This window comes from Sycon ciliatum, chromosome 3 (genome assembly GCF_964019385.1).
Source record: "Sycon ciliatum chromosome 3, ocSycCili1.1, whole genome shotgun sequence".
NCBI lineage: Eukaryota > Metazoa > Porifera > Calcarea > Leucosolenida > Sycettidae > Sycon > Sycon ciliatum.
This window is the reverse complement of record NC_088645.1, coordinates 18,922,468-18,944,398: the sequence shown is the minus strand read 5'-3', so window position 1 is coordinate 18,944,398 and position 21,931 is coordinate 18,922,468. Positions and strand designations below refer to the sequence as shown.

General features: G+C 44.2%; 2 protein-coding genes and 1 long non-coding RNA gene across 3 annotated transcripts in view; all 3 read right to left on the bottom strand.

Annotated features, from left to right (window-relative positions):
- Positions 1-2,973: 2,973 nt before the first annotated feature.
- Positions 2,974-6,444, bottom strand: LOC135811660 (uncharacterized). Its single transcript, XR_010552679.1, has 2 exons — positions 6,117-6,444; positions 2,974-5,250 (listed from the first exon to the last, which is right to left on the bottom strand). It is a non-coding gene; the product is annotated as an uncharacterized LOC135811660 (long non-coding RNA).
- A 2,105-nt stretch (positions 6,445-8,549) lies between these two features.
- On the bottom strand, positions 8,550-10,901 carry LOC135812532 (uncharacterized). Its single transcript, XM_065325861.1, has 3 exons — positions 10,192-10,901; positions 8,984-9,749; positions 8,550-8,936 (listed from the first exon to the last, which is right to left on the bottom strand). Exons 1-2 carry the CDS (start codon positions 10,634-10,636, stop codon positions 9,010-9,012), a joined length of 1,185 nt encoding a protein of 394 aa, XP_065181933.1. The 5' UTR covers positions 10,637-10,901; the 3' UTR covers positions 8,550-8,936; positions 8,984-9,009.
- Positions 10,902-13,668: 2,767 nt separating this feature from the next.
- Positions 13,669-21,931, bottom strand: part of LOC135811659 (uncharacterized) — a 32,466-nt gene continuing 24,203 nt past the window's right edge. Inside the window, exon 4 of the mRNA XM_065324894.1 lies at positions 13,669-14,413. Within this exon, the coding sequence (XP_065180966.1) occupies positions 13,857-14,413 (557 nt within the window). The 3' untranslated portion in view covers positions 13,669-13,856. The remainder of the gene's footprint in view (positions 14,414-21,931) is intronic.

The window sequence follows — 21,931 nt, the reverse complement described above, 5'->3', positions numbered from 1 at the left end:
CTTTGGCATATTATGGACGTTTTCTCTGGTATGCGACGAGCATAATAATATGCTCTTTTTTAGCATATTTTTCGAGGCCTAATATATTCCTAATAGAGAGGTTTTGCAGAGCGAACGTTCGCGCAAATTTTCGTTTGACGTCACGAAAAGCGAAACTTTGTGCGAACGTTCGCAGTTTTGAACGCGAAAGTTGCAGGAAACGCGAAACAAACTTTCGCAGTAATTTTCGCTCTTTGAGGACCGCTGGTCAGCCTGGTGCACGGTGAGCGACCCTCAATCTTCATGTTTGTGCTGGATCTCTACTCTTGGCTTGGTCCGCGAGTGCTAGCTTTCCGATAGTTTTGGCAGCCCGTGTTGTTTCATCTCCAGAACCATCTCCGATCTCCTGCTTGCTCGTCTTCTCACTGCTCAGAATCGGTTACATCAATGATGCCTTTTTGAATCTCAGGTGTTGATGCGCAAGATTACGGCACACGGCCAACCCGGCCCGTTTGTCTGTGGGTCTCCGGCCATGGACAACGTAGTCAAAAAGCTCTCGTCTCAGGCCGTGACTCAGGGTACCTGGTGCGCGTGCCGCCACTCGCAACAAACAAATAATCGGATGGAGAACAATTCTCAAAAACAAGCGAGTGCACACGAAAATTTCTTGGAGCGAGAAACATGCAAATGTTCGCAGTAATGTTCGCTCTTTGTGGACTGTTCGTGCGCGGCGAGCCACCCTCAATCCTCATGTTTGTGCTTGATCTCTACTCTTGGCTTGGTCCGCGGGTGCTAGCTTTCCTATACAATAACGCACACAACTCTCTGCCCGACACTCTGTTGTTGGGCGTAGACAATATCTTTATCGCTTTGCGAACAGAGAACATTTCACATGCCATGAATTTTGTACCGGCTCAGATGCTCGTTTAATTCACAAAGGTCCTGTTGGTGTTCTAATTGTGCAGTTCCCAAAGAATGCCGTAGTGCGGTGAACATTGCTGCATAAATGAGGGGACTGTGCTGTATAATGAATACAAGTTGGATGAAAGTTCTACATTGCGGATACAGAAGATGTGCACAGCATAAATAACATATAATTATTTTCAATAGTTTAGGAGGGTTACAATGCAGGTGAGTTTTAACCAAGGAGCTACTTGCACTGCTTAGACTAAAACCTTACACATCAAGTATTTATAATTTCGCATCCGCTATATGGGGATTTGCACATGTGTCTGTACGCAAACACGACGTTCGATGCCCAAGAAACAGAATTGAAGCCAGTGGGATAAATCAAGACAAGATGCTGCTCTCCATTATTTTATCTCCATATACAGGTCCTGATCAGGAACATTGAGAGATGGTCTTGTTTCGTAGGCGACATTGACTGTTAAACTATCTTCACATGTAGCAACTGGTCCCATAGAGTCCCTGCATTTGTTGCGTTGATCGATACACGTTCTCTTCTTCGGTACCCAGCTCTCCTGTTTAGTAGCATGACATGTAGGAGTAGCATATTCTGCCTGTTCACAAGGCTCACCGCCGTGGTCTGACTCCTGCTCTGCAACAGTGGTAACAGGATAAAACCGTCCCGCTTCACCGCTGCCTGGTCCATAACTGTGGCCGTGGGGTATTAACTTCGTCACGGCACCTTTTTTTGATTCACCAGTGGTGATTTTGGATGATGATGGTGTGACAGTAACCACCGTTGGGCGGCAGGTTGCCCAGTTAGTCCCTGTTCGACGGGTCGCATACACTGGCAAGTCGCTGCTTTCTCTGTTCATTCTTCGCTGCCTAACGTAATTGAGAATCAGCGCCAGGACATTTGCACCCATAAGTAGTCCAGTGACGGCAAATAAGGCTACGAGGACGAGGTCCATTTGGTTCTGATTTCGACACTGAATGTTTTCACATGCGTCTCTAACTTGTTCACAGTTTCAATACCATTGAACCAGGTCGATCGGTAATCGAAGAGACATTACTAATTTTGTGCGTCACTGGGTCTCTGCTGGCATCCTTGCCTTTTCAAATAAAAGCAATACATGTGAAGTAAATGAGATTGTCTAATCCTATCCTCATCTCCCAAAATAAATTCTCATCGAATGTTATGCCAGTCCCTGACATGGTCATCCCGTCTACAAGGTTTTTGTATACGCATTAAGACATTTCAACTACAAATACACGTTTTGAAGTCTGTGCCACATGGAAGTGATTATGGTCTAGGTTTCAGGGAGCATGCGTGTCATGCATGCATGCGTGTCATTCAAAAGGGTGAACGTCTGGTGTGGCGTACTAACGCTAGGAGCTCGTTGCCTTCCGTTTTCTGATTTTCGGAAATGTTAGTACGAAAACAGATGGGTAAGCATGATCCCATATCACATTGTCTTGTGCTTGAATCCAGAACTGGCTCCGTGACATTACGTGTGCAAGTGATGTATCATACCAAGTTGACCCTATATGTTGGTAGTGTAAGTCAGTCAGATATGTATCTCTAACTGTTTGACCTAGCTCCTGTTGCGTCTGCCGTCAGGTACCGATGCACCAAAGAGACAGTGCCTACACCGAACACTGACACGGTTGCTGGATGATAGCCAATCAAGACGTACAGGTTCTGGATTTTTTATTTATTTCAGCGTTTGGCATTTCCCTAGAACTGCTGAAATCAGGTAGTGGGGTGTGCTGTTATCGTGATGGTTGGGCTTTGGAAGCTAGAATGCATTCCAGTAACGGATCTTCATAGAAAGGGATCCATGAAAGGTCCAAGTATCGTAACGCATGAAGGGTTGAAATGAACTTGTCATAACTTTGAACATTGACATGCACGTTAGGCTTGGAGCTGCAATCATGAGGCAAAGATGACGGAAACAGCAAGTTCACCCCTCTATGTGGATGGAGTCACCAGTTTCTAATCGATCTCTTCTATGTCTCAAAACGTGATCAAGATGCAAAACAACCTGACCAACAATACAAAGGACACGAATGCACGTGATGTCGTGATTCTAACTTCAGCGGAAATTTGACATTTTTCTGACCTTGAAACTGTGTTAAATTGAAAGAAGTGAACATGCAAGCCAGTGAAATGAATTCCGAATGAAGGATGAAAAGTACTGGATGCGTGACAGGAAGGCGCATTATGAACGAGCTAAGAGGCTGGGTTTGAAAAAAAGAAGGTTACAACACATTGCCTTAGTCTACACCTGGAATCAGACACAAAGCAAAACAATTGTCATTTATCAGGCTGAAATGTTTACGCCTACGAATACAATCATATTGGAAATTAAATGGGAAATACACTGTCATCTAGAATCAGCCAGCGAACAACACATACAGTTCCATCCTTTGCCATGGAGCATACTACTTCAGTATCATTAACTTGTTTGAGGGAAAGAGACGAACAGTATATGCATGTTTTACACACCAGCCAATCAGACAAGATTCCATAAGTACACATAGATGCGAATGCAAATTTCAGATTGCAGACAGAGTAAGTCAGAATGTTTGTGTGCTTTTCAATTCTAGCGGCTGAAAAGGAAGAAATTAGGTCGCAGTATGCTTTGTTAAAACGTGCATTAGACTAGTCTGTACTTTGGAATTGTTTGCATAGCGGTCATAGAGGTGGGAGGGGGAGAAAAAGGGGGGAGAAACGAAGTAAAAAAAATGCAGGTGGTACAAGAACGGCAGTCCTATATTCAGCAACAATGTAATTCGTCCTGTGTGAATCCTCTAAGGCACAAACAAGAAATGGAAGATGCTAATTTACGAACAAGCCGCATTATGCGTGCTGAAGGCTGAACTTTTAAAGCTAGATGGAGATTGTTCTAACGGTCACTTTATGCGAGTAGTAGGACCATACCAACTACTGGAAGAGAGAGGTCAAATGGTGGCCGATTTACTCTGACCTTGCTTTGGATAGTTTCTTCACTCCCGCGTAAATTGTGGCTTCTAGCGTGGAATTTATGTTGTCAGCTGAACTTGGATTTCCACCAATGTTCACTTTTAATATGACTTCATCGTAGATAACCGTGCCCGCCGGCTGTGGACCTAACCCTAGGCCAGTTGCTCCCGCTGACGCATCCTTGCACGCGAACTGCAACTTGTCTGGTGCTGTGTAAATTGGCTGACTGGAGATGACGTCATCTGGGTGATCTACTCTTTGAGTAGTCGAGGCGGCAGGCACAGGGACGCGCGTGCTCCTCGATGGCAGTTCAGATTCTGGGAGCGCAGCACTCTCACTTGTGGATGCCATCGTACTTGCTGGTCCATCTTCCGTGTGGGCAGTTGTGCCATCCTTTTTAGCCATTGCCATTTCGTGGGCCGGATTCTTTTTCATTGGCATTGCATAGATATCCACCACTGCATCTTCGCTTTTATTCTTCTCCGCCGAAGCGTGTGCCACCGTGGAATTTCGCGTCTGCAAACTTACACGAGAGATGTTGAGGTGGGCTGGTTTGTTTGGAGACTGTGCAGCCTTTCCGCCGATCGAAACTTTATCATGCTTCACTTGTTGCCCTTCCATTGTACTCGTACCTCTAACGTCATCTCCATGCTTGGCAGTACTTTGAAATGTTGTAGAGCACGTCTGTACGTCTTCAGTTGCTCCCATTGTTTTAGACACGCTGGTGCAGGAATCCTCAAACCTGTATTTGGTGGAAAGGCGACGAGATGTCACGGGACCAGCGGTGCCCGATGCCGAATATGCTACAGCCTCTTCAGTCGCTTCTGTTGTACGAATAGACACATTGGACAGCTGCGATTCGCGCCTCATCCCATCATCCCAATTGCTCGCGGCTGGCCTGTCTGAGGGCCTAGCACCTTGACAGTGAACTCTTCGAATGTATGTAACCAAGTTTGACGTAGAGTATCGTAATATCTTGCCCGAGCGTAGCAAATAGAACGATATCACAGCACAGCAGCACGTCAGCAGGATCAACACTGCAAATATGGCGATTAGTATTGGCACGAGAGCGGATGCTTGCACTGAGGGTAGAGTGAACGCTGTGATGAGGGGGACTTCCGTTGGATATGTCAATACGGCACTCCTAGTTGAGCTGGCGGTCAGTTTTGAGAACCTGTAGCTTGTCAAATACGTGCGAAAAGTAGCAGACCACGGGGTTAATGTTATTGAATCAGTTGTCATCCGAATAGGGGGGGAAGTGGAGACAAAAGCCCGAGAGGTCGGTTTTGGTGAAGAGCTGCATTTGAATCCGCCTAGCGTATGATGACAAATGTCAGGCGCATCACAGCCTTGATTATGACGAGCGCATTTGTCAGCATCTAGAAGGGAAGCGAAGTTTGCAGCACGAAGATCTTCAACAGCCTCCCTAAATCCACGTATAATGATAAAATTAATCAACACATGAGAACCGATCTTCTTTTTTCTTTTTATATGTGGAAAAATAGGAAACGCTTACAGCCAAAATTTTGTCCAATTTGTTGCTACATGTATATCAAAACTGCTCCCTCCAAAACCTTTTTCGTAATCTATAGAAATGGACATATTCAAGACCATGATCTCACATTTTCTTCCTACCTCGGATTTTTCGTCCTCAATGTGAGTGTGGTTTATGGCTTCTTTTTTATCTTCGCAGGCAATGAATGCTGCATGTTGACTACACCATATGGCAAGATAGACCCTGTGTTAGTTAACTCTTTGAGGACCACCACGAATGGCCTGGTTTCCTACCGGGTACGCACAGAAAAGCCCAACAGTCGCAATTGTCCTCAGCAGGAACTGGAAATTTCGAAACTAATGCTTCCTGAGAAACTACACAAGCCGTGGGCCCTACTTCTCACTGTTTCTACACATTTTTTTAAGTTTACCACCTAGAGGATGAGAAGAATGCATCTGTGCGCCACTCCCCTGTATAAAGTAGGTGCTCGTATATTTCTATTCACTTAACACCTCACGCTTTAATTCCCCATGTCCGAATCAGTTGTGAGAAGGAGTTTAAATACACAGAAAGCTATTAGGGGTGGAGAGCAAAACAGAGATGATTGTGTCATTTCAAGAAGGGATCTTAATTTGGTGGTATGCGTTCGGATAAGAAGGCAGGTGTAATGCATGTAAACTCTTGTTCTGTTTTGGCCTAATCTAGAGGATATTAGAGTATGATTGGGAATGTGCATGGGATATGTCTTACCATGAGCCTGGATGATCATTGAGGGTAAGTAACCCCCTGTGACACGAGCTCCCTTGAATTGGCAATCTCCTGCGCATTTTAAATTTCTAATCACCAAGATTCTGATCTGAACTGGACCATCACCATTGTACAACTGAACCGGATTCTGCGTTTCATAGTTTGAGTTTTGAAATTCTTGTGCTCCACACTCCGACGAAGATTTCTGTAACAACGTCGTAGTTTTCATGAGACCTCCAGGAGCAAGAAAATGTCTCTCCACATTCACAGAGCAACCGCCCGAGGTGATGAGAGAGACAGATGTGATGGAGGCCCTGCATTGTGCTTCAAACGTGAGATTCGCCCAGAACCTTCCATTGAAACCTCCTGCAGTAAACGATCGGTCATTTTTCCGCATGAAGGTAAGGCTGAGTTGTCCTGTCCTCGACTCACTGATGTGCACATCTCCCACGTTCGTTGGTTTACATGCTGTGTTGATGTCGATGGCAGTTACCATGGCACATCCAATTGAGCAGAAAAGCACTGTAGAAGGACGGTCAAAGAGAAAATCAATATGTTTGACAGGTAGAATGTTTTAGATAGGTTGTGTAGGTAGATTGAGTACATTTATATACATGTACATGTGCACACTATGGAAGCTGATGAGTCCTCACCGAGGAACCAACCGCTTCAAATGTGTGTACAAAGTGCTGAAATCGAGACCCTTGGTCGGTTGAGCTGCTTTTGCCCCTCCTCCACTGCGTCGCCTGCCATCCCTATGTGTATTTCTGTTCGTTTTTGCCGGTGTTTGCACCATTATGGTTTGTGGGTATTTTGTAAAAATAAAAAAAATAAAAAAAGATCCACTGCACCCCATCACTGTTGAACACTCGTGGCGGTGGACGGCACCACTGATGCTGTGTACATTTTCATACGCATGAATATACAAACAGATTATAGTCGGCAGATATGGCAAACGAAAAGCATGGTCATAAACACATAACACAAACATAGCACTTGTTTGAACTCAGAGGTAAAAAAGATGACTAGCTGTTCTTTCATTTTTTTTTCATTTTCTTGGTATTCAATTCTGGAAATTTATGATTTTTTTACTATGTTCAAATACACGAACGAAGTCGCGGTCACATATTGAAAATAATTATGAACGAAATTAGCACTGAGACTGAGACAAAGGTGACAACTGCAGAGCAGACGCTGAGGGTGGGGGTTTGACGTCTCTGCCGACCTGGTTGAGGTATCCGAATCATGGTCAAAAACATGCACCAAAAATATCAATTCGTGTGGTGGAATGTGGCAGAATCGTCCAATGTAACCTGTCATAAAGTAATCACCAGAGAAACCCGACTTACAAAGTATAGTAGGGCTCTTCATTATCCAGCGGACGTAAGACTCGGGAATTGAGAAAACGCGGCAAGGTACATACAGTGAACGCCAATGACGTCTTAGTTTCTCAAGTTAACGGTAACCCACCGACTATTTGAAACACAATGAGTTATATCGAACTGTACGTTGAAAACGTAGTGAAAAAAACTGAATGAAAAGGATCTCACACAGAACGGTTCTACAGTCATTACAGTTCTTGTGCGTGCACATGCTTTTCCCACTCTGTCTTTAGGGTCCACCTGGTATGAAGCAAGGTATGCGCCAGGCGATCTGAACTTAGGGACGCACACGGATGCCGCACACTGCCATTGGGAGCACACAACATGAATAGCACAGCAAGCTCAGTCTGTCAGTGTCCAGGTTGTCACAGCATGGCACGCTACTAAACATGTCCTGCTTTCTTTACACCTCAATAATATTACTGCTTAGTGCAAATGGCAATGTTGAGGACATGACTTCCTCACATATACCAGCGCACAAACATTTCGATACTCTCTTTCACTACGGTGGTCCTTGTGGCCATCTGTCGTGAATGTTCGTGATCTTCGTATCCAGTTTGGAATAATGAACCAAGGTGCGTATTATCCTAGTGTGTCGTGTACAGGTGCGATTGCCCACAACTATCGCATCCTGTAAGGTTGTAATTATTTTCTCCCTGACAAATAATCCCGTGATGAGTCCAGCTGGGACCCAAGGTGTGTCCCAATCAAGCGACGCCTAAGCTGTCTCCAGCATGTTCAATGTGCCGATTGCTGTCTGATGTGCCGGGCCATCATGCCAGACACCGAACTGACCTCATGAACCACCCGCTACGTACAGATTTATTGCAGTTGTGGTACCTGGGGCGGCAGTGAGAATGTGAGCTCCGGGTTTTACTTAGTACTCTAGGCAACGTGTAAGGCCGCGTTCACACGTGATCTCGCACGTGGTATTTGCCCTATACCCATTAGATCTTTGCCCTATTGCGATTCAGACTTGTTTTGACAAACTGTGATCTTTAGTCAATTCAACATTTTGGCAAAAATGATTATGAGTAAGTAAATTCAAATGGGGAGATTTACAAAATATCAACCTAGATAGAATATACTTGACCTTCTGTAGGCTTTCACGATTATCTAAACGATTCTGGCTGTTTCTGCGCCATCAGCTTGGTTTTATTGGCCGAACAGGTCGGTGAAAGATCTTTAGAAGACTTACACTATCAATGCCACAGCTTTCGTACTGCATGATTCAGAGTGAGCTTCTAACGGGCCAGGTAATTTTAATCTAAAATTATAAACACTATATTAATGTAATAACACAAGAAGCTAATTTCACCAAGAGCTTCAACAAATAGAACGATTTCATACAGATACATGAGGTGGTTGTGTTAATTAACAAATAAAATCACTGGACTGCTCAAGTTCTATCCGAAAATACTATCCCCTTTATACTGGCTAGGTGCTACGGAATGTACTGTACATCTATCAGTAAATGTAAGTATATAGGTGCTACGGAATGTACTGTACATCTATCAGTGAATGTAAGTATATAGGTGCTCGCTTCTGTCCTGGTTAGCTGAATCATATGCTTCGTTGGTTGTCAAACCTGACGAACTACTGGTAGAAGGCACATAAGCAACGCTTTGGTACATCGGAACATTGACTGTAGGGCGTGTGATCTCGGGATCACACTGGGTAGTCGAACCTCCCGCATTTACCGGATGATCATTTTTGTCTATTCTGCCAGTTAACTTGGCAATTAAACCACGATATCGGTACGCGATAATAACCAGTGCAATGATCAGCATCAGAACTCCTGCAGCCACGCCAGCTATTACTGCGGCGTCACGTGTGGACGACGTAGACTTTGAGTCTCGAGTCCCTTGCTGCACTGTAAAACTTGATCTAGGAACTATTGTTCCCCACAATGGCGACTCTGAAACTTGGAGCGTTCTACGCCTGTCCTTGCTTGTAGTTGGTGTGAGTGATGCCAGGTCCGCATTTGTTCTTTTCAATTGCGAGGCCGTGTACGCAGTCAACGAAACTGATTCGAATGGCTTGGCTGTGGATTTGTAATGCAGGGGAGAGGTAACTCGGAATGATGTCGGCAACCATGGCGAGGTGGTCGTCATCGGTGAATGGGATGAACTGTAATATCTCTTTGCGATCTGGGTCTGAGTCTCTTGATTCGGAATGGACGTCATTGCGTACGACGGTTTAGTGTGCGGTGCAGTTGCCGTGGTGAAAATCGGAGGTTGCGTATCTTCCCAAACTGTGTTGAAGAAAACATTAAAAAAAACTGAGTTAGAATTTCTACTAGCTAATATGAAAAACCTAGAAAGAAGACGGGACACTAGTCTTCTAGCTACTAGTGCTCTGTCGTGGCATGTCTAGATACTCGGTGATTTTAGAATCTATGTGTTTCAGTTTTTGATTCCATTACAGGTACAGTCTAGTAAGAGGGTTGACGTATGCTCATTTTTCATAGTCATGGGTCCCTTATCCTGTCTACACGAAATTTAAAATTAGTGGGATTCGACCGAATATATTACCCGCATGCGGCATCCCAAAGAGCCGAAGTGACTTTCTAAATCCATGGCACATACATCGTTCACCATTAATTGCATTACGGGGCCGCCGGGAGTTAGACAGAGACAATGATGTACAATATGTATAATTGACAAATGCAAAAGGATACCGGAACATTTACTTACAGCGCAAATTTAGTGTCCAAAGTGTTTTGCCGGAGCCAGATGTGAGAACAGTGCAATTGTAGTCCGGATGCAGATCTTTCGTTCTGCCCGTCACCTCCAGCACGGGTGGAACTCTCATGTCAACCTGGTGCGTTTCTAGCTTTCCAAAATCTATGACTTTGTCGCAGAACGTGCTCCGCAAGCAATGGTGGAAGGTAGACAATGCGGTGGCTACCCGCAGTCCATCCCTTCTTATGATAGTAGATACTAAACATTCTGTGTTGGGACCCATTCGGAACGACAATTTCCTCAGTCTCATATTGCATGTACTATAAAACCTAAAAGTCGACACGTCTTCATTGACAAACCCTACACTCCTGTACGCACGAGGAAGAGTCGTATCACTAGCAAAATCTACCCCGTCGTAGGAACTATCTGGTGAGCCACGTTGGCCATCGAATGACATGCACCTTCGTGACTGGCATGATGTGATGCTGATTAAGAGTAAGATGCCTCCTGCATAGAACAAAACAAAGAATGTGAAGCAAAGTCTTACTTGCAACCGGCCTAGTTAGCACAAAACCAACGCATGCTATACGCCATGGACTACAATAACTCTGTAACTCGAACGCACTTATGGGCACAGTACGGATGGATAATTAGAACAGCATCCTCAGAATTGTCCAGTAAGCGTAACAGGGTTCTTTGATTTGACACTATCAGCATTTCCAGAAGGAAATGAATGATGGCTGGCTTGTTTTACATAATGTGTATTTAATGCTATACATGTACTTATTGAATGGTAAACCAAAGACACTTACCAGTCGTGGTCAGTTCCCTGATCCATTGCCGACTCATTTTTTCACGACGAAACCTCACTCACGTTAGGAACCACCAGAGCCTTTCTGTGACAGATGACTATGAATTTAGTTTTATAGAATGTTAGTTATAACACTTAATATTTCGCCTTTCCTCGCATGCGTGTATAACTTTAGGCAATTCTATGTACTCTTCTTCTCCTCAGTATGGCTTTATTGGAAACTAGCATTATCAATTCTACTCCTGACAACGCAGTATTTCTATCCAGTCACAATGTCTTTTACTGGACATTTCAACATTCGTGAGCACGTTACAATGCGGGTTAGGACACTTTAAATTGACAAACTATGTGCTCCATGGAACGAGGGCAGGGCCAACAGTCTGACGATGACTAAAAAACTCCATGTTACAGCTTGATTCGGCCTAAATTCCATGGTTAATGTGTGAAGTCGACGTTAGTTACGAGTTGAACCACTGCAGTTTATGGGTGGGGAGAACGGTGATTTGGCATATCTGCCCTGCAATGTTTCTGCAGACCATTGTTCAGTACGCGATCTGCCAAAACAAGCATACATAGTCTAAACTAGTCAAACGTGCTTCGTTTGGCCACTTCTGTATTTGTGATTGTCTGCAGGCGTTCGGATGTTAGCCAGGCTAGACTAGACACTTCGGATGTAAGGCATTCACAAGACCATGCCAGCGGGAAGGTTTGTGGTAGATTTCGCGTCAAATTAGTCGCGACCTGAACTCGTTATACTCTTCTTCACCCTTTGATTACCAATGCAATTCCAAATGTGTGCAAGCTGCTGTTCGGCATGTCTGACGCTGTACAGGACTGAGCACGTACCAGCAGTCAATTTAAAACTCCATTGACGCACTTTTGTGGCATCACCGAATGCTGAACAGTTGAAGGTGGCGCAAATTTGTGTGCATCTGCAAGTAAAGGTAATGTCTGGCAAGATGTTCAGCAACGACATATCCTTTCCCGAACTAGAGTACATCACGCATTACCGAGATAACAGTATTAATTATATTATACAATGGTATATACGGACACATGCAAAACAAGCTTGATTTCAGTTCACAAAAATTATTACTGCCGCTATCAGAGCTCACGGTGAACACCACAGGCATAACCATTCACACATGGCGAGCAGGGAGAGACGGAATAAGGGAGACAGAGACAGAGACAGCCATAAGCAGACAGAGACAGAGAGACAGAAAGAGACAGAAAGAGATAGAGAGAGAGGGGCAGAGAGGGACAGAGATATCTAGAGAGAAGACTGAGAGAGAGACAGAAACAGAGAGAAATAGAGAGAGAGACAGAAAGAACAAGAGAAACAGAGAGAGATACAGAAAGAACAAGAGAGACAGAGAGAACGGCAGAGAGAGCTAATCTTTATGTTGAGACTCCCAGTTCCACCCATAGTGGTCCCATGATCACTTTACCAGTTTCTGAAATGTCTTGCCATGAATTTAATCTTCCAAACAATGAATGGGGTTTCTGTTTTCACCGGGTCAAACCCAATGCGGAAAGTCTTTTTAAACAAATCAAACCGAAGTTCTCCATATTTAAAAACGCATTTCGAAGACTCCAGTCCATGTATAATAGGCTTATATTCATGATAATTAAAGCAAGCAAAAATGTATATAAACTAATGACCGTACTTCAAATCTGTTGAGGAAACCTAGGCACCAAAGAGACCGTGCTAGAGTATGTGTATTGAGGTCTAATGATTTTTAATGTGCGAATGGCTGAAATGAAGCTAGTTATTTAGTGGTTAGGGGACACACACAAATGTTCGACCAACTAGCGGAAGACTCACAAGTTAGCCCTGCACCGCGACTTCTGCCCAGTCAAATCGGTGAATGCGGATACTTAAAGTATGGTTACTGCTAATATTCCTTCGGAAAGCTGTTTTGTCAACCACAGGCTCGTCATGGGATGTGATCTTGAATAGGATTTTGCAATTTACACGCATCGCTGGCCTCAGACGAAGGGGCCTAGTTCGAATCGTTGTGGCGACAGAAAATATTAATATTTTGTTTCAGAATTTTCCCGTTTGTATCTTTCCTTCAAGTAAAAGAATAATTCACCTGACAAATATGTATAGTATATAGTAGGGCGCAAGAAACCAAGCAAGGTGTAACAGTGCGAAGTTAGCTAATAATAATCAAGGCCGCACGCACGCAGTGCCTAGGGTTCGGGGAAGAAAATAGCAGCTGGGAAACTGTATACATAATTATAATCTGTTTTCTGAGGCGTTAGGTCCTCTGTGCACTTCGCAGCGCTGTATAGTGTGCGATTTCACAAACCATGTCTGGACGGGTTATCCAAGCTATGCAGGGAGGTCATCTCTATTCGACAACGGCACATACTATACTCCACGAACTACATGTATCTCATGAACATCAATGCTTAAGAATGTTCTATCCAAACATTCACGACATCTCTAGAGGAAAGTTGAACCCTACGAATGAGTGTGTTCGTGAATGGAATGCTCACCTAAAACAGTCTGAGATGATGTAAAAATAGGCTGGAGGAAAACAAGTCCATTCAAGTATGTGTACTAATGGTGTCGCGCAATTTGCTATCGCAGCTTTCGGTACTATATCAAAACAATATTCTGGGCAAAAGTAAGCTTTTTTAAGGGTGTGAAAAGCCATTGTCATACAACAACCTTTGAGGCTGTGAAAATTCCACAATAGCGCCACTTTAGTAGGTGCAGTACGAAATACATGCATGTAGCAAAGGAGAATAGTAGCATACTTGTAGATCCGGATTGGGAACCAGATTTAAAGTTAAGTTGATTTACAGGGTCCGGAATTCTGCATGAATGGAGAAACTAAAGACATGCACGTTCCTTTCAAGGTATTTCGTAATAGATTGCTTCTTCTGGCTGCTGGTCAGTGCATCCGTAAGCCCTACATTCAGTGGGCTCCACGTGCCATGCACACGACGACCTAAGAACGGCACTCTCGCTGTGAGGCATGACTGGATTCGGAGGACTGGCTTTCAATTCCAAGTTGGAAACCTGTGGTTGAGCGGGACTCTTTCGCCGACCTGAACTGGTATAGCGATCAATGGTGTAAGGAGGATTGGCTCCATGACGCAAGTGCTTATCCTCAGTCGGATCTGCGTTGCGTGACGGACATGTCTTGCGCAGAACCAAGAACGTGATGCTGAACAGAATCGCAGTCCCCACTATAGCACCGGACACGGATGCAGCAAGAAGAACAACAGGATTAGCCGCCGCGCCCACTGTGGTGTCGGCAATGGTAGTGAGTGCGGCGGATTGAAATGATGTGGTAACAAGCTCTGAGGTTCTGGCTGGAACCATACTGGTGTGTAGCTGTGCATCTTCGACCAGGTTCCTTGTACTGGAAGACTGACTAGTATTTGACCTTCCGAGCCTTGTAGCACCTGGGATACGAAAAGAACAAAGGGATGAAGTTGTGTTCGATGTCAGCTGTGAAACATTTTTTACATTGTAACTACGAACAAGTGATTTTTGGTAACTTACAAAAAATCTACGTGGAGGTATTACTTTAAATATAGCTATGAATGTCAATCAACACAACAGATATACGACGACCCCGAGAACGACCACGTCTTAGATGGATCGACGTTTTCAAGAAAGACTAACAATGCATTAATCTGTCGCTTCTGGATGCTGTGCAATCTGCTTCTGATATAGCTGCTTGGCCCGAAATTTTTAACGGATGCGCTGACCTCATGCAATGAGTGATATGCGAACTGTCATTATTATTACAAGTATTATTAATAATTTTATAATAGCAATAAAAAGAACAAATTCTGCAGTCATCGCCACACTACAACGAAGTCATGAAAGTTTACCAGAATTAATTTTCTTGTCACATTCATCAGTGGAAAGTCGTGACTGAAAAGTAACCATGCTGAACAATGATTAAATATACATTCAATGATGTGTTACGAGAACAAAATACAGTGCCAAAATAGAAAGAGGGAAGGTGAGACAATAGCAGTGAAGTGAGAGCTAAGTGCAACGGTGGGTGAAAAACTAATAATTATAACGCTAAAACTGTGTAGTGAGACAAACAATCATGCTGTGCACCTACGAAAACAATTTTAACGCACCTACATGTTTCTTCTGCTTACAAAGATCAGGCTTATGCAAACGAATACAAACAGCCTCAAGTACTTTCAACTGACTAGCATACCGTGCACGACAAAGAACAGAAAAACTAAAATCATCATACACCTGCAGACACTTAGGGTGAGACAACAAGTGAAGAAAAACGGCAGACTTCTTACGATCACAATCACCATCAGATTCCTCGTCTCCAACAACCGCAACCTCGTCCTCCGTTCATCTCCCAACTCGTCCTCAGTGTCGTCCTCCGTGTCATTCTCCTCATCAACACTGATCGGTCCCAGGCTCGTTTGACGTTGTTTCACCTCTGTTCGTTGACTCCTCCTTTGATCTTGATGGCAACTTGTTACCATTGTTGTTGTTGTTGTTGTTGTTATTGTTGTTGTTGTTGTTAAATCTTGTGTTCCCAGTGTCCTCGCCGGTGCTTGATCTCCAGTACTGTAATAATTCATTGAATAATTAGCCGTTGATCGTCTAGGTCTTTGAATGTTGATTGTGTTACTTTCTTTGTTGAATTCCGTTCCCTTCAGCCTTCTTTCTCGTTGTTCACAATCAGTGCTTGCCTCATCCATATATGCACGTGCCACCGACACCACAGACTCAGCCCCAGCACCGCCGATGATACATGTAGGTGGCGGTTCTGGGGGAGGCAACGGCAAAGACGCGTGTGACGGCGATGAGGGCATTACCTCATCACAGCGTCCACTTTGGTCTTGAGCTGAATGTTGTTGTGGTGTGTTATCTTGCGTTGTTATGGTGCATTGTGTTGTGGTGACAATATGCCCATTACCCGACTCCAAGGCTCTCGATACGGGTAATGGAGGCACTATTGCCGATGACGGAAATTGTGCTAACGATGGCTGTGGCCGAGGGTTCTTCGGTGGCCTGCCGCGTTTTGGTCGCAGTGCTCCTTGAGGACATGAGTAAGTTTGTCCAACTCGGTCCGGTATCTACTCATGACAACACAGTTCGAGTAGAGAAAAAGTTGAATAGTTTTCTCAAGAGACTTAAGGAAAATAAACAGATATCGGAGGAAGAGTTCTTCAAAATGCGGCCCATTGGTTCCGTCCGGCCACGTCTCTATGGGCTACCAAAAATACATAAACCGAACTGTCCGTTGCGCCCCATATTATCCATGGTTGCATCACCACAATATAATATCTCTAAATGGCTGTGTGGTTGGCTTGACATCGTGCAAACGTTCTATTGCAAACATACAGTTAAAGACACCTTCGAATTCATTGACGTCCTTCGCTCCCACCCGGTTCCGGCCTCCGCGCATATGTGCTCGTTTGATGTTGTTAGTCTGTTCACGCATGTCCCGTTAGAAGAGACTATCAATATTTGCCTAGATGTGTTGTACCGAAATGATGAAGTTGACACGCCATGGATATCGGAGACGGCGTTCCGGGAACTGATGTTGCTCGTGACGACTGGTGTGGAGTTTTCCTTCGGTGACATTATGTACGGGCAGGTTGATGGGGTAGCCATGGGCTCTCCATTGGGTCCAGTTTTAGCGAATGTGTTCGTTGGTTACTGCGAGTCACTGATTGCAGAACAGTTGTGGCCAGCATTGCACGTTCGTTTTGTTGATGATTCCTTCACCTGGTTTGATTCTCTTGAAGATAGCCAAATCTTTCTTGGTATTCTAAATGACCTACATCCTTCCATACGTTTTACGTGTGAACACGAACAAGCCAACAAACTTCCCTTTCTAGACGTCCTTGTGGAAAAGTATAGTCAGGGTACCGTAACATCTGTGTACAGAAAGCCTACATTCACCGGCCAGTACATAATGTTTGACTCGTATTGTTCGTACCAATACAAGGTGAATTTAGTGCGTAACTTGGTGGATCGAGCAGAGCGTATTTGCTCCTCTTCCAAACTAGCTGAGGAACTGGACTTCCTTAAGTCCGTTTTTCTAAAGAACGGGTACCCTGACGATCTATTGAAGGAACTCATGAGCGAAAGGCTGGATAAAAAGGAAAAACGTTTTGGCCCGGACAAATGTCCCACGTATCTTTCTCTCCCCTGGAAAGGTAACCTCTCATTATCCATGAGTCGCTTGGTACGGAAAATTGTACAGCAAACTTACTACGCGGTACATTTTGTACCCGTTTTCACAACTGTACGTGCGTTCACGGTGAGGAAGGATGTCCTACCAACCCAACTTGCATCTAAATTGGTATACCAATTTGAGTGCCGACAATACGGTAGTCGGTACGTTGGTAGGACTCTTCAACATCTGAACGCACGTATCAAGCAGCACGTCCCACTGCATATGCTGACTGGCTCGGCACGGGCACTGCGACCAAAACGCGGCAGGCCACCGAAGAACCCTCGGCCACAGCCATCGTTAGCACAATTTCCGTCATCGGCAATAGTGCCTCCATTACCCGTATCGAGAGCCTTGGAGTCGGGTAATGGGCATATTGTCACCACAACACAATGCACCATAACAATGCAAGATAACACACCACAACAACATTCAGCTCAAGACCAAAGTGGACGCTGTGATGAGGTAATGCCCTCATCGCCGTCACACGCGTCTTTGCCGTTGCCTCCCCCAGAACCGCCACCTACATGTATCATCGGCGGTGCTGGGGCTGAGTCTGTGGTGTCGGTGGCACGTGCATATATGGATGAGGCAAGCACTGATTGTGAACAACGAGAAAGAAGGCTGAAGGGAACGGAATTCAACAAAGAAAGTAACACAATCAACATTCAAAGACCTAGACGATCAACGGCTAATTATTCAATGAATTATTACAGTACTGGAGATCAAGCACCGGCGAGGACACTGGGAACACAAGATTTAACAACAACAACAACAATAACAACAACAACAACAACAACAATGGTAACAAGTTGCCATCAAGATCAAAGGAGGAGTCAACGAACAGAGGTGAAACAACGTCAAACGAGCCTGGGACCGATCAGTGTTGATGAGGAGAATGACACGGAGGACGACACTGAGGACGAGTTGGGAGATGAAACGGAGGACGAGGTTGCGGTTGTTGGAGACGAGGAATCTGATGGTGATTGTGATCGTAAGAAGTCTGCCGTTTTTCTTCACTTGTTGTCTCACCCTAAGTGTCTGCAGGTGTATGATGATTTTAGTTTTTCTGTTCTTTGTCGTGCACGGTATGCTAGTCAGTTGAAAGTACTTGAGGCTGTTTGTATTCGTTTGCATAAGCCTGATCTTTGTAAGCAGAAGAAACATGTAGGTGCGTTAAAATTGTTTTCGTAGGTGCACAGCATGATTGTTTGTCTCACTACACAGTTTTAGCGTTATAATTATTAGTTTTTCACCCACCGTTGCACTTAGCTCTCACTTCACTGCTATTGTCTCACCTTCCCTCTTTCTATTTTGGCACTGTATTTTGTTCTCGTAACACATCATTGAATGTATATTTAATCATTGTTCAGCATGGTTACTCTTCAGTCACGACTTTCCACTGATGAATGTGACAAGAAAATTAATTCTGGTAAACTTTCATGACTTCGTTGTAGTGTGGCGATGACTGCAGAATTTGTTCTTTTTATTGCTATTATAAAATTGTTGTCTCCACGTCGATTATTTGCATTATTAATAATATTATGAACAGGATGAAGGTCGGAGACATCACGCAGGTACGTTACTTGTTCGACGTGTATGTGAATTTTATAACAATAAAATTATGGAAACCCAGAATCGATTTTTTAGTTTGGTATGTGTTCGCACTGATGATAGGAACGAGAAAAATAGTACTTGTAACGTAGGTGCGGGATGTCTGCGGCCTTCATCCTATTCATAGATATATTTTTGTAACAACCTAAACATTTACGCTGCGTTTTGTAATATTCATCCTGATTTCCTTCTTAGAAACAATAAAATACTTGCCTTCGGGTGAGGTCGCAGGAATTACGGTTATTTCTTCCCCCAAGCACTTGAACGACCCCATGGTATTGACACAAGCCGACCCTGTACAGCGTGGTCCCAGTAATCCGGGAGTCCTGCACTCGTTGATATCTGGGAGTACAGAAGAAATAATAGTCAGGCTTCTTTAATTGTTGACTGATTTTGAACATATTCTTTTTAGTGCCAGTTTCAGTTTGATTACCGATTTACTCTTCAGACTCCCCTTGGCACCTGGTAATGGAATGTCTAGATGAATAAAGTCACAAGGAAAAGTCTGTAACTTCTGACAGCTACCCAGCAATGAAGACCTAGAGAACCATTCACATGTATAATCGAGAGCGCAGTGTGCAGTCAGACGTCGCCTTTTCGGTCCTCTATTTTTCCAGATCCCTGGCCATCGGGAAGAAAATCGTTGGTGACCAATTTCCAGCACATGTAATGCAACATGTATATGCAGTATGTGTGTCCGATTATCCGGTTGCCTCGCCTATTCTGATATTTTGGAGAAAAATGGATGTGTGCGGTTAAGCAAGGCCTGGCTGTACATACAAAACCGCGCTAACGCGTGATATATTCACAATGTTGCGGGCTCTGCAGTGCTGGAAATTTTGTTTTTAGTGCTTGTCTACAGCCCTTAGAGGTCGCGATTTACTACCTTACCGTTCCATTCCACTGACATCACAGGCGTTATTTGACCGTCACTCTTCACAGCGCACTGAACTCTGCATGTGGCCGATGCTTGCAACTGCACTGTTAATGTCGCCACATCACCCACAGTTGATGTCTTCCCCTTATATAGGTCGAAACGACCACGGAGAGGCCAATGCTTCCACTGCAGCCACGTACTGGGTTGTTCCATTGAGCAAGAGGGGCGTTAAACAAGCCCTTAGTTACAGGCGAATGCTGACTGGGTCGAAGAATGACACTCACAGAGCACAAACCGAACACGGTCATAGTCAGTTTTTCTAACTTCAGTGAGCATCCATACGGCACGTGAAAAACGTAGCTCAGGCTCCTTGGCGATACAAAGCGGAAGACCTGGGTCGCTGCCGATTTGGGAGCACTAGAATAGCGCAGTTGATGTCCCTTGTAATCATCTCGGACGACCTGGGGTGCAGGATATCCAGGCGAAAAACACTGAGACGCTACTGAAGAAGTTGTACCCGTAGCCCAGCCTTCCGTGACCACTATCAGAATAGTGAGGATAGCTGGACAGTAGAAAAGAATACACTGACAACATTTAATGATTATTGTGACCTATTTCATAGATGATGATTGCCTTGTTGCTTTCTCTCCGCTCTCCTCTGACCCAAGCCATTCTGCTGTGGACGCAACATACTGCTGCTACACATAAACTCGGGAATGCGTAGAATAAAAACAAAAATGTGCATGAGCTGGTTAAAGGAGTGTACGCAACAGCGCCTGCATGCAGTCGAAAGATAATTATTGTTGTAAGGAATCGTTTGAAACTACCCATTTAGTTCAGGTTAAGTTATACAGGTCTAGTGTGTAAGCATGCTTGCTAAGAAGAGTCCTGTCTCCGTACTGAAGTATAATTTGCACACAAGTTCAACCCTTCTTGGAAACATCTGGCAGGTTGATAGTTGTAAGTTCCACTCCATCTCAAAATATTGAGCAGACTTCTTCACAATTAAATTTATCACTTTTTTTTTGTCTGAGCATTGAAAATAAGGAAACCACAGCTCATTGCATAACGTTAGATTTTGAGGGTCTTCAAAAACTTGGGTACATCACCCAGCACAGCAATCACGTTTTGCCTGTTCGAAAGAGACCGCATAACGGGAGACGTAACTTACAATGTCTTTTATTGGAGTATTTATCCTGGTGCCAAGCCGCGAATTTCTAATTTATGTGCTTGCCAGCTGCATGATATTATAATTACTACCATGATTTCGACTGGAGGCTGGAACCTGTGGCAACTGGTCGTATATTTTGGTATATTCTCATTGTTCCAGGTTGTTACCCTTGTAGTCTTTCTATTTATTCTGTTCTATGTCTGAAACCGGTTCTGCAGTATTTGTCATAGGAAGCAACTGGAAGTCAGACAGTATCTATTCACAGTTAGCAAAGACCAATTTTACGAAATGCTTTAGTCAGGGCACGGCACTCTAGTACTCCATGAAGTTGTGTGTACAATAAATTTGTTTTGTCTTTTTCATCTCTTATTTGTATGTTTCATCATTCGTATACTACTTCCACGAAAATGTGTAAGAATATTATGTCGATGCCAGTAATGAGACAGAGTGAGCATCTAACTGGGAACACACACCTTTTCATTCAGCTGCTCTTGTGATATATTCCTGTCTGCCATTCACAGCACTTGATCAGCCTACCAAACTTTCTGCCTAGCAAAGCGCAAAGGTAAGTACGCCCCTCTATCCAAATATTACGGTTTCGGAAGTTCTCTAGTCAGTTGAGCATTGGTAAGAAGATGAATATTGTAGTTGAGGAGCACTGCGCTATTTATAAATGTTGTTATACATGTATTGAGGCTTTGGTGGGACGCTCTGCTCCGTTTGAAGCGCGACGATTTCTTCGAAACCTCTAGAGGAAGAGTGAGTCTGTTTCAGCCACGGCGATGCAGACATTGTTGGAAATTCACAGCATGGTTAAATCTACGCAGTAGTGGTGGCGACTTAGGCGATGATTTGTAAGAAAGGGTTTGCTCCCCACATCGGAGCTCGCGCTATTCCGCCGACTTTACTTGACACTTGACTGAGTCACGACTGCCATCCAGAGCACACGAGAAGTCTATCGAACCTTCGACTCGGCAGACCAGCAAGAAAGCGCCACTTCCTGCTCAATACACAGTGTTTCGGGGAATTCACCCCTCATCAGTTGAGCTTGAGTAGGCTGAGGAAGATTGTGCCTGAAGAGCACCACT

Excerpts from the sequence above, each read along its gene's own strand:
- LOC135812532 (XM_065325861.1), bottom strand. The coding sequence starts at position 10,636 with ATGTCATTCGATGGCCAACGTGGCTCACCAGATAGTTCCTACGACGGG. Across the intron at positions 9,750-10,191 it reads TTGGACACTAAATTTGCGCT|TTTGGGAAGATACGCAACCT; the intron begins GTAAGTAAATGT and ends TCTTCAACACAG.